Source organism: Hypomesus transpacificus, unplaced genomic scaffold (genome assembly GCF_021917145.1).
Source record: "Hypomesus transpacificus isolate Combined female unplaced genomic scaffold, fHypTra1 scaffold_226, whole genome shotgun sequence".
Classification (NCBI taxonomy): Eukaryota; Metazoa; Chordata; class Actinopteri; order Osmeriformes; family Osmeridae; genus Hypomesus; species Hypomesus transpacificus.
The window spans coordinates 200,398-212,141 of NW_025813761.1; the positions used below are offsets into that span (position 1 = coordinate 200,398).

Here is an 11,744-nt window from a genome sequence, read left to right on the forward strand (position 1 = left end):
ACTAGGAAGGTGGATAATTCAACAGCAAGTGCTGGATATAGTAAGTAAAAATCAAGGGTGATCATAAATATTTAAAAGTTATTTAAAAGTTGAATAATTACTGTAATAGTATAATTGTGGCAGAATGTATAAGTGTGTGTTCGCCTATGCATGTACCTGTATGAATATGCATTTTCACCAAGTCACTGTGCATCCACAGGAGTCCCAGTTGGACTGACTATGAGGGTGTCCTCTGTGACCAAGCTAAACGAAACATACATCAAGGAGGTGTTCTTGCAGCAGGTCAGTGTCTCTGTCATTGTTGGACCAGACAGCTTAACACCAATTACAGTTACTCCTCATCGGCTCAGTCTCACCAGTGATTCTGTACCGTTGGTTCCAGCTCCAGGAGGAATTGATCAGACGAGGGCTACCAGCAGACATCACTGTTGGTCTGAGAAAGGTTCAAGTTCTCAGCCCCTGAGGGAGAGAGATAGTGAGACTTTACAAATTAAATGTGGTCCAACTGAAGGAAAAATGTTGGATGACAAATATACCATGTTCACCAGCAGTCAGGTGATCCATGTCAGGTGCTGTTTATGCATCTTTGGTGCTACCGGAGGAAAAAGAACATTTGAAAATGTTTGTGTTTTTTGTGTTTGTGACTGTACATACATGCATGTTGAATCTTTATATTGAATGTTTTTATAGATATGATATGTTTATGCATATCTGCGTGCTTACTTTAGTGTCAGAGTGGCAATAGACAGCCTCTCTGTACCATTGTTCTGCTACTCAAATCATGTGATTTGTCAAAATGATCCAATCTCTCTGCAACATTCAATCTGCTGATCTCATCATCCCAGCTAATGAAAGAATGAATTCAAATGATCTCTCATATACATAAAAACAAAAATAAAATTAAAATACATACACCCATTGTTGCATCTACATATTTTTACTGTTTTACTGTAAACTACAAAACTTCAAACGTTTTGTATTAGGTTGGCTGGCTCGGAGGCAGGTTTAAGAGTAATATGGTTCCAGATTAAAGCGTCATATAAGATCTAACCAAAGAGACCTCAGTGAAGCAACCATGGAGACCACTAAGGAGGTCTTGCAAACTGAAGTTGAATCTGGTACTCATTGCTCATCTTTCCATAGTGCTCATCTCAAACAGGTTCATAACTGCTCTGTCATGTGGATCATCGTTATGTTCAAGGGATTCTCGCCACAGGCAGTCAATTGCTTGATTGCTTTAAAGTCCTGTGACTTTTCATAGCCAAGCTAATAGAGAGAGTGTGTGTGCGTGAAAGAGAGATAGAGAGAGAGAGAGAGCGAGAGAGAAAGAGAGTAAAAGGGTAGCATCCATTGACAATTGAAACAGACAATATACTTTCAAATCTAATAAATCCACAGTTTAAGTTTGGGGTTGTGTACATACATCTTAAAAGACATGGCATGTAAATATTGTGACTTCACGAGAGGATGGGTCCTGGAGGGGTGCTACATGAGGTGAATGCAGCCCTGAGCAGCTGTGGCTCCCTCTGCTGGGGGAGTCAGGAACTCCATCCCTCCTTCAAAGCGGGGGCGTTCCCGTAATCCTGGGACTGATCAGACCCTGATGATCTGAAGGGTTTTGTTGAAGAAGGAGTGCCACAGTTAGGTGGTGTGTGGAGAGGAGGAGGATTCCTGCGCCAAGATGAGGCGCCGTGTACGTTTTTTAAACTCCTTGTTTTTTTTTTCGACCCCAGTGTCTACACATTACTTTGAGCTGTCCCACTGATGGCTGTGTAGCCTCTCGTGGCGTCACAATATCAACCACATCTTCGAGCACCTGTTGCTCCAGTTTTTTTGTGTATTTCTTTATTTTTGTAAACATGTGTCCATGTTAATCATCTTTGGATGATGACCAGTTGCGAAATGTATTGTTTAAGGGCAGCCTTACACTTACTGGGTGTAACTGGTTTGATCACTCATATGAATAGATTATCTCTATTCCAGTGTGACCTGTCTCATTCCTCAAACCAGATTGGCTTGTGTGTGATTAAAAGCTGCAGTCAGAGGTGCTCACATACAGTAGTCACCATGTCTGTCTCTACCATTCTGCTGCCTCTGTTGCTGCTGCTCTCTGGATCCTCAGCCTCCCACTTCCACGGAGGGACCATGACCTTTAACCCCAAAGAAGTCAACGCAGACGGATCCTACACAGTAAGACCACAAAGTGGAAACAGAGTTCTGAGTTACTACAGGGGAGTGTGGATATCTGCCTTCTGCAAAGTAGCACAGACAAGGACTTGTGTTTTTGAATGGAAGACACTGGTAACTGGTTGTGGTAACTGGTCGGTATTTATTTCATTCACAGTCTGAGATATTAGATTAAGATAACATAAGATAATCCTTTATTTGTCCCGCAGTGGGGAATTGCAGTTTGCAACAGCAGCAGGGTACAGTACAGCACTCAGAGTTACAATGCAAAACATATCAAATACAAAATATAAAATATACGGGATACAAGGGGTCCTATAAAATTCAGATTCAGATTAGATTTAACTTTATATCACCGCCTATTTGATAAATAGATGTAAGAATACAAAGCCATATAAGCATGTCAAAAACACCATTATGTAGTATCTGCTAGCGTTGTGAAAGTGTGTCTTATTTGTCATATGACGTGTAGGATTCAAGTGTTTGCTAGCAACTAACACTGTACTCAACTTTTTAAGTATAGTATCTGTTGCTACATAATCTATTCAAAACCAAACTAGAATGTAAGGCTTTTCAGCATGTTTCACTTTTGATGAGTTACTATAGTCAACTCTGGAAACTATAGTATTGAATTGTTGATTCGATTTCACATCTGCTGAATGATTGTAGGTGGACATTCGCTTCAAGTTGGCCATTCGAACAGCGTGTTCCACTACAGCCTGGGCTAACAGGTGGACATGTCAGAGTGGAAACTGTGGCAATATTAGCAGCAATGCTCTGTATAACCTGGACAGTAGCAGTGGAGACTGGTGCCAGTGGGAAGAAGTCATGATTAGAAATGTTGACACCAACCTACCTTTTATACTTCAGTAAGCGTTAAATGTAACTGAGAAACAATACTTTACAGAACTGCACTTATGTTTGTAAATGTTCATAGTATTTGCTCAGTATAGTCCCATGCCTGAGCAACTGTAACATACTTTACATTCATGTTTATAGACAGTTTAATGGTAACTGGATCACCACCTATGTTGGAGATATATTATGGAGATTAAGAACTACAGTGGATCTGGGAGTGAGGTCTGACACAGGGACAGCCAACAGATCCCCACAGACCACAGTCATACCTCTTCTGCTGTGAGTTGTATTCAACATTTAGATTAATCTGCACAAGTTTATGAACTAAATACAAGGGCTAAATTTAAAAAAATCTCTCTCACTCGTAGTCTCACTTGTTTTCTCTTGTTCTCTCTTTCTATACCCTCAAGAGTTCCAGTGAACTGTCCCAGGGATTTTCAGCTTTTGGCCCATGATCCAGATGGGGACCTGGTTCAGTGCAGACAAGCTCTGCTTGAGAACCAGGAGTGTGTTGATTGTTCACTACCTGTACCAAGCATTTTTACACTGAAGGTGAGGACCCAAGGAGGACACACCTCCTGTTAATGAAAACAATAATCATAACATATAGCCCACCTAAGACTACATAAGAACAGCAAACTAACATTTAAGTAAAGTCATATCAACTTTTATCCAACAGTTAATCAACGTTATTTTTTGTACCCTTCAGTCACCATGTACGCTATCTTACTTGAACACTTCCATCTCGGCTGAAAACACGTACGCAGTGCAGATTATGATGGAGGACTTCCCCACTGCGTCTATAACCCTGAGCTACAAGGATGGCTCGCAGTCCAACCGGACCTCCTTGTTAAGCCCTCTCAGCAAGTTGCCCGTACAGTTTGCAGTCAGAGGTAGATATTATCTACAGTGATTAGGCTACACGATCGTCTATGACAGGCTGGGGGTTGGGGGTGGATTTTACAGCTATGAAGCATGTGAAAGACAGAAGTACATCTCAGTATTCATGGCTGCCTTGTGCTCCAGTTGGGGCTGCAGTGCCCTCCTGTGCAGAGGGGGAATATCTCCCCAGGTTCCTGTCCCCGACGCCGGCCTACGGAACCCACTTCTACGTTGCTGTCAACAACACACTGGAGATCTCAGTCAGGGCAGAGGCCCTTTACTCTACGTGAGGAAAATACACTGTAACCCATTTATTCGCTACTAGGAGGCAGCGTGTACTTTACATCAATCAGTCTGCTTGTCTAGAAATGATCCTACATATCGCAAGTGTAGAATAATAGTTATGGAAATCTGATGTATTTTATTTTCAAGCGTTACTGAGCTTTTGGTCAGTGGTCCGCACAATTTTACAAAGACGACGACTGCAACTGGACAGTTCACGATAAGATGGACACCAACAGCAGATGACGACAGACAGGACCATTCTATCTGCTTCGTCTCCCAGGCACTGAATAATGACAGGTCAGTCTCCATGAGAAAACATGCCTGTTTATATTCTGCTAAACCTGCTTGTTCTCTATCAGTTCTCACAATATGCTGTGAGAACTTATAAGTGCTAATTTAGATGAGAATTGACCATCAACAATTACAAATAAATTATGTTTTACAGCTCTAGTATAAAATATCACTCTGAGCTGCGTTGTGTGATTGTCACTGTTGGAAACCTATCTGGTGAGTAGTTACTTCATAACTTGTTCCATTTAAATATGATTCTGTTTCCGCGGCTTTGATTGTCACATGAATCTGTCCAAATTGTATTTTTTTTTTTTTACCTACTTCTGCTCGAAATACCACAGAATTGATTTATTTTATCGCAAACACCAAACAACCAACCACCACACCAGTACCTACAACTACATTATCGCCGAACACCACAACTAGAAAGGTGGAAAATGAATATACGTGTTCACCAAGTCACTGTGCATCCACAGGAGTCCCAGTTGGACTGACTATGAGGGTGTCCTCTGTGACCAAGCTAAACGAAACCTACATCAAGGAGGTGTTCTTGCAGCAGGTCAGTGTCTCTGTCATTGTTGGACCAGACAGCTTAACACCAATTACAGTTACTCCTCATCAGCTCAAAGTCTCACCAGTGATTCTGTACCGTTGGTTCCAGCTCCGGGAGGAATTGATCAGACGAGGGCTACCAGCAGACATCACTGTTGGTCTGAGGAAGGTTCAAGCTCTCAGCCCCTGAGGGAGAGAGATAGTGGATCTTTACAACACACAACAACGCCCAGCTGATGGAAAATGAAGTTAGATTAATAGGTGTGTTCGACTTCATGCAGCACCGGCGCCGCCGACAGCCGACTGCAACTTCAAGTCAGCCGGGCTGCAGCCGGCTGCCGGCGCATGAAGTCAAACGCATCTAAAAATATACTATTTTCACTTGCAGTCAGGTGATCCATGTCACATGCTCTTTATGTGTCTTTAGTGCCACCTGGAGGAAAAAGAAGATTTGAAAGTTTTTGTGTTTTACATTTGAACTTACATAGTGCATGTTGAAGCATTGTATTTAATGTTTGTATAGATATGTTTATGGATATCTGCATTTTTATTTTTGTGTCAGAGTGGCAGTAGGCAATCTCATTGTTCTGCTACTCAAATCATGTGATTAGTCATAATGATCCAATCTCTCTGCAACATTCAATCTGCTGATCTCATCATCCCAGTTAATGAAAGAATGAATTCAAATGATCTTTCATATACATAAAAACATAAATACAATTAAAATACATACACGCATTGGTGCATCTACATATTTTTACTGTTTTACTGTAAACTACAAAACTACAAACGTTTTGTATTAGGTTGGCTGGCTCAGAGGCTGGTTTAAGCGTAATATGGTTCCAGATTAAAGCGTCATATAAGATCTAACCGCAGAGACCTCAGAGAAGCAACCATGGAGACCACTCAGGAGGTCTTGCAAACTGAAGTCAAACTCATCTTTCCACAATACTGATCTCAAACAGGTTCATAGCTGCTTTGTCATGTGGATCATCGTTATGTTCAAGGGATTCTCGCCACAAGCAGTCAATCGCTTGATGGCGTTAAAGCCCAGTGACTTTTCATAGCTAAGTTGATAGAGAGAGAGGAAGCGAGGGAGAGAGAGAGAAAGAGAGAGAGAGAGTGAGAGAGAGAGAGAGAGAGAGAGAGAGAGAGAGAGAGAGAGAGAGAGAGAGAGAGAGCGAACGAGAGTAACAGGCTAGCAGCCACTGACAATTGAAACAGACGATATAGTTTAAAATCAAATAAATACACTGTTGAAGTTTGGAGTTGTGTACAGTATACACCTTAAAAGAAAGGGCATGCAAATACCAACCACATCCTTGATTTCTACCACCTGTTGCTGCAGTTTTTGTGTGTATTTCGCACTAAACTATGAGCCTTGTCGAAAGGAATTTGGGATTGGCCTGAGTAGAGTGAAGTGGCAATGGTCTGACCAGGGTGACTTTTACATCCAAAACTGGAAACAACACGAGCCTAATGGAGGAAACACAGAGCAGTGTGTGGAAATGTCCATTAAAACTGGACAATGGAATGATGAATCATGTAACAAGACGAAAACGTTCATCTGCTATGATGGTAAGATGACGAAACTCAAACATATTCTCATTCATGACTTAAACTGTGTTTACATCAGCTCTTGCTGTTACAATTGTATGATGATGCAAAACAGCTTGTAAAGTTTGAGTGAGAAAAGAGAAGCAGATTTAGGCAGAGTATTCCTGGCCTGGACCTGGTCCTGGTGCGTGAGAACAAGACCTGGGTGGAAGCCCTGAACCACTGCAGAGAGAACAGGTGGGATCTGGTGTCCATCCACTCTGAGAGGATCCAGCACTGGGTGCAACGTCGGGCCAGAAAAGCCACCACCCCCTATGTCTGGCTGGGCCTGAGGTACACCTGTATACTGCAGGTCTGGTTCTGGGTGAGTGAACATGCCCTGTGCTACCAGAACTGGGCCCTGGGCCACGGGGGGAGCTGGGAGGAGTGTAAGAAGGCAGGTGCCATGCTGAGGGAGGGGCCACAGCAGTGGGAGGGCAAGAACCAGACAGAGAAACTCTGTCTGTCTGATCAGAATATGACATCGGTTTAAGTTTACATTAGTTTCATAAGTTCTATCAAAAATGGAAGAATTTGACAAATAATGATCTAGCCATTCTGTAACATAGTCATATAGATGGGCCTCTAAATTTCATTCATATGAAAATGTTAAGGTATTTGGGCTCATGTCAAACCATTCTTAATGAGTGATGTTTCGCACAAACTCGTGTTTTTCAGCAAAGCAGAGATCAAGCTTAACAGCGTACATATCATTACTTGATGTTAAAGTGTAAATGCGAGAGGTGGGAGTGGGGTTCAGCGTGTTTGTGTGTGTGCACATGTGTGCGTGTGTACAAATGTATGTGTATCCTTTTATGGGTAACTGCCCTCCACAGAGCCCACAGTGAAATATCCTCATGTCCCCATTGCTATCCTGGCCACAGCAATAATGCCTCAAAACAGGTTCCACCATTCCCGACATTCAAGATCTCTAATGCTTTGCATTCTCATGATTTGCATGTTTTTTTTTCCTTTTTTTTCTTTTCATGCTTTGCTGATGGATAGTAGATAGAAAAATAAACATGAACATACATTTCCCTGTGAACATCATCACACAAAGATGCTCTTTACCCATGATGCAAATGATGTTATGGAAGAACATTATCTTCTGGTAGCATGAATCAGCTACTATGTAGAGGTATTAAACACTGTCCAGGGAGGTGGGGAGGAGACACTGACAGCAGGTCAGAGCTCACACCAGCAGCACCCACAGCATTCACTCACCCAACATCAGGTAGGATTCATTCAAGATCGTTGATATTATAAAACACATTTTTGGTAAATAGTCATTTATATGAAATTCAACGATGTTAAGTGATATAAGTTATTGTAAAAGGCCAGTTGTAGTTGTTTTGTTACCAAAACAAGATCAATGTTAACGTCCACTTACCCCTGGAATAGCCTGACCTCCCTCATACCAAGTTTAACTTGTACTGCTAAACAGAAGTGTAACTACATAGCTCCTATTTAATTGCATAATTCTCACTATTGACAATGCAAATTTGCTATAGAGTTGTTAATGTAGCCTTGTACAATGTTACCATAAGCTATTCTTACTGACTTAAAACAATGCTATCTGATATCTGATATTTTCGTTTCTTCTACAGTGATGGAGAAATCTGTGTTACTCATGTTGCTTTTCTTATCAGGTGCGTTTCTGTGTGTGTGTGTGTGTATTTTAACAGTGTGTGTGTGTGCTTTGTTAATGTCTGTGAGAGCAGTCTGTGTGTTAATATTCAGACATACTGATCGCTCCAATACAGTCAACTGTTTTTTATATGAAATCGGACTTCAAACCAGAGATTGAAACACATTAACAAATAAAATATTCAATTACTACAGAATATTTTTGTCAGGTGGGAAGGCTTTGCATTTATGTAAAACGCCTATTGGAACAGACTAGCATGCACAGTAAAATTTCGAGCAGCTAAGATTAGAAATACATGTAAAACCCTGAGCTGTTTGATTGACAGTTGTGTTGTGTGTGTTCTCCTTAGGGCTCAGCATCCTCCCCTCGTGTCTCTCTTTCCATTATGAATATGTGAATGAGAATAAGAACTGGTATGAAGCACAGAGGATCTGCAGAGAGAACTACACTGACCTGGCCACCTTTTATGACAATGCATCCATACCTGATCAAACTAATGATGCATGGATTGGGTTGTATAGTGGCCTTTGGACGTGGTCTCTGAATGGTGAAGTACTTCCTTGTAATGAAACGTCATGCGGTTCTGACTACGCACCCTGGTCTGGTACAGAACTTCAGACAGAGTATGTAGAAGATGAGCTGTGTGTGTACATGGAGAAACTCGATCCTGGAGATAAACCCTGGAAGACCAGCGGTTGTTCAAACAATAAATCTTTTGTATGCTATGATGGTGAGTGGAGAAAAGTGTCATGTACATTTTTCTTCAGATTTAGTCATTACACCAGCATGACAAATTGTTTTGTCCCTCGACCTTTAATGATAAGGAAAATACACTGACTGTATTTGACCAATGAAAATGTTCTTAGTCCTGGGATTTGACAGTGTAAATACATTTAACAGGCTGCAAACACAACACAGATGTGGTTGGTCAAAAGTCCTGAAAACACGTCCCTTTATATCCATTCATGTTCAGTTCACTGCTTATTAATTTGAGCTGTATGTCTGTATATCTGTCATTCACATTAGTCATTCAAGTGATCACATGGTCAGTCACACAGACAGACTGAACAGGGTAGAAATCTCTGTCCACAAAAGTTCATTCAAGTCAATTAATAACTAATGTCATTCTCCATATCTACTGGAGTCATTCATCTTAATTTTAAATGGATTCACTTATTTTATCTTCAACAGACAGAAACAATACCAGTCAGTACATCTGGATATGTGAGACAAAAACATGGAATGAATCTCAGAGTTACTGTCGGGCAAATCACACAGACCTGGCCAGTGTGAGAAATGCCACCGAGAACAATTTGATACAGAATCTGTGCTCGTCAAGATGTAATGATAATGTGTGGATTGGTCTGAGGAAATCTAAGAACTGGAAATGGTCTGACCAGAGTGTGTCTTCGTTCAAAAAGTGGCACACAGGAGAGCCTAGTGGATTGAGCCAGACTAATGTGCAGAAGAAAAAAAATCTGACGTGTGTGGAAAGGTATTTCCACAAGGATGATACAAAAAAACATGCATTTTGGAATGACGTAGAGTGTAGAGAAACCTACAAAAAGCATTTTATCTGCTATGACGGTAAGATTATTCCGTTTTAACATTCTCAATGATGATTAATTGTGTGTTAGCATCAGGTGTTACTCCTGCTTTTGCATAATGGTGTAAAACAGCTTGTAAAGTTTGAGTCAGAAAAGATTGCCAGATTTATGCAGAGTAATCCTGGCATTGAGATTAATGAAGATGAATGAATAATCACCACTCCTCACCTCCCCCTCTAGACGACCTGGTCCTGGTGCGTGAGAACAAGACCTGGGTGGAAGCCCTGAACCACTGCAGAGAGTATAGGTGGGATCTGGTGTCCATCCACTCTGAGAGGATCCAGCACTGGGTGCAACGTCGGGCCAGAAAAGCCACCACCCCCTATGTCTGGCTGGGCCTGAGGTACACCTGTATACTGCAGGTCTGGTTCTGGGTGAGTGAACAGGCCCTGTGTCACCAGAACTGGGCCCCGGGCCACGGGACCAGCTGGGAGGAGTGTAAGAAGTCAGGTGCCATGCCGAGGGAGGGGCCACAGCAGTGGGAGGGCATGCACCAGACAGAGAAGCTCAACTTCATCTGCACCAAGAAACCTCATGGTGAGCTTTAAATGAGTGTTGTCTATGGAGTCACTTATATTGTATTAACTGTCTTTCTATGAGTCTCTCTCTTTCTCTCTCTGTCTCTCTTTATACCCGCTGACTTTCCCTCACCCCCACGTGATCAGGTTTACATTGTAGGAGTGATTCCTCCCTTTTTTCTGTTTACAGATTACTAGGATTCAAACTACGTATGTCCAGTTCATCTTGTCATAATCACCTGCTTGAAACAAGAGACGGGAATGCAAACAGCTATTTGGTGTTTTTGCCATTTTAACTTTTTACTATTTCCTAATTTGTCTGATTTACACTTAATTTCACATGTTAATGTTTATGTTTTAAGGTTTTGGATTGGGGAATCGATATGTTAGTGATTGTACGGTTATATTTAGGCACTTTCTTGTTTCTTTATGGAGAAGTGAACATTGAAAATTGTAATATACTGAATATGTTTTGTACCTTTTTCAAATTCTGTCAATAAATATTCTGCGTGAAGTGATGATTTGTGAAATTGTCATTCTATTCTAGTTTACTGTGGGAATCAAGTATCCCTCATTTTAGGAAAAGATAAACAGACATCCAGTTTAACATCATGCCGTGTCAGCAGTTCACTGAGATAGAATAAACAGCCTTAAAAAAGATTTGTTTCAAACCAGAAAGGATGTTTCAGCAGCAACCCTTGTAGAGACTCAAACTGTCCAGCAGATGGAGATGGAGGTGTGACAGGGGGAATGTGTGATCACATCCCCAGACCAAGCTGCTTCCCCCTGGGATAATAACTGGACAGAGAGCCTCAGCATGATAGCTCCTCCTCCTATGGAAGCAAATCGTGACCAAAATTCAAATGAAAATGCATTTCCAGAAATTCCAGAAAAAAATTCTCCCTACCGAACAAGATGGGTAGCTCGGTCAGCAGGGAGCTGAAGAAGAGCGGCTACTGACGTCACTCAACTGCGCCGCTCAGAATGCATTTTCGTTTTCGAATTATGGGCAGTTCTTTGCGGGCAGAACATGAAAATGAAAATGCAATGTCCGCTCAGTACTAATCAGTACTAATTTGATTTATAAGTCAAATAATGCAGCCACATTCTTAAAATGAAAATGCATTTCTGGAAATACATTTGAATTTGAATTGTGGTCACGATTTTGCAGCCACGTTCTTAAAATGAAAATGCATTTCTGGAAATGCATTTGAATTTGAATTGTGGTCACGATTTTGCAGCCACGTTCTTGAAAATGAAAATGCAATTCTGGAAATGCATTTGAATTTGAATTGTGGTCACGATTTTGCAGCCACGTTC

The 11,744-nt window shown here is 41.4% G+C and overlaps 2 protein-coding genes across 3 annotated transcripts; both read left to right on the forward strand.

Moving 5' to 3' along the window:
- The first annotated feature begins 1,985 nt into the window (after positions 1 to 1,985).
- LOC124462574 lies at positions 1,986 to 5,793 on the forward strand. Of its 2 annotated transcripts, none has more exons than XM_047014190.1 (10): positions 1,986 to 2,190; positions 2,857 to 3,056; positions 3,187 to 3,324; positions 3,456 to 3,597; positions 3,755 to 3,938; positions 4,072 to 4,213; positions 4,360 to 4,509; positions 4,658 to 4,719; positions 4,980 to 5,062; positions 5,165 to 5,793. In XM_047014190.1, the coding sequence occupies exons 1-10, from the start codon at positions 2,068 to 2,070 to the stop codon at positions 5,243 to 5,245; spliced, it is 1,305 nt and encodes a 434-aa protein (XP_046870146.1). In that variant the 5' UTR covers positions 1,986 to 2,067; the 3' UTR covers positions 5,246 to 5,793. The 2 variants fall into 2 exon arrangements, with proteins under 2 accessions (XP_046870146.1, XP_046870147.1); XM_047014191.1 differs by lacking the exon at positions 1,986 to 2,190 and adding an exon at positions 2,197 to 2,321.
- A 1,974-nt stretch (positions 5,794 to 7,767) lies between these two features.
- On the forward strand, positions 7,768 to 10,942 carry LOC124462571 (macrophage mannose receptor 1-like). Its single transcript, XM_047014186.1, has 6 exons — positions 7,768 to 7,885; positions 8,259 to 8,300; positions 8,649 to 9,029; positions 9,491 to 9,886; positions 10,087 to 10,443; positions 10,615 to 10,942. Exons 1-6 carry the CDS (start codon positions 7,768 to 7,770, stop codon positions 10,620 to 10,622), a joined length of 1,302 nt encoding a protein of 433 aa, XP_046870142.1. The 3' UTR covers positions 10,623 to 10,942.
- Positions 10,943 to 11,744: the final 802 nt, after the last annotated feature.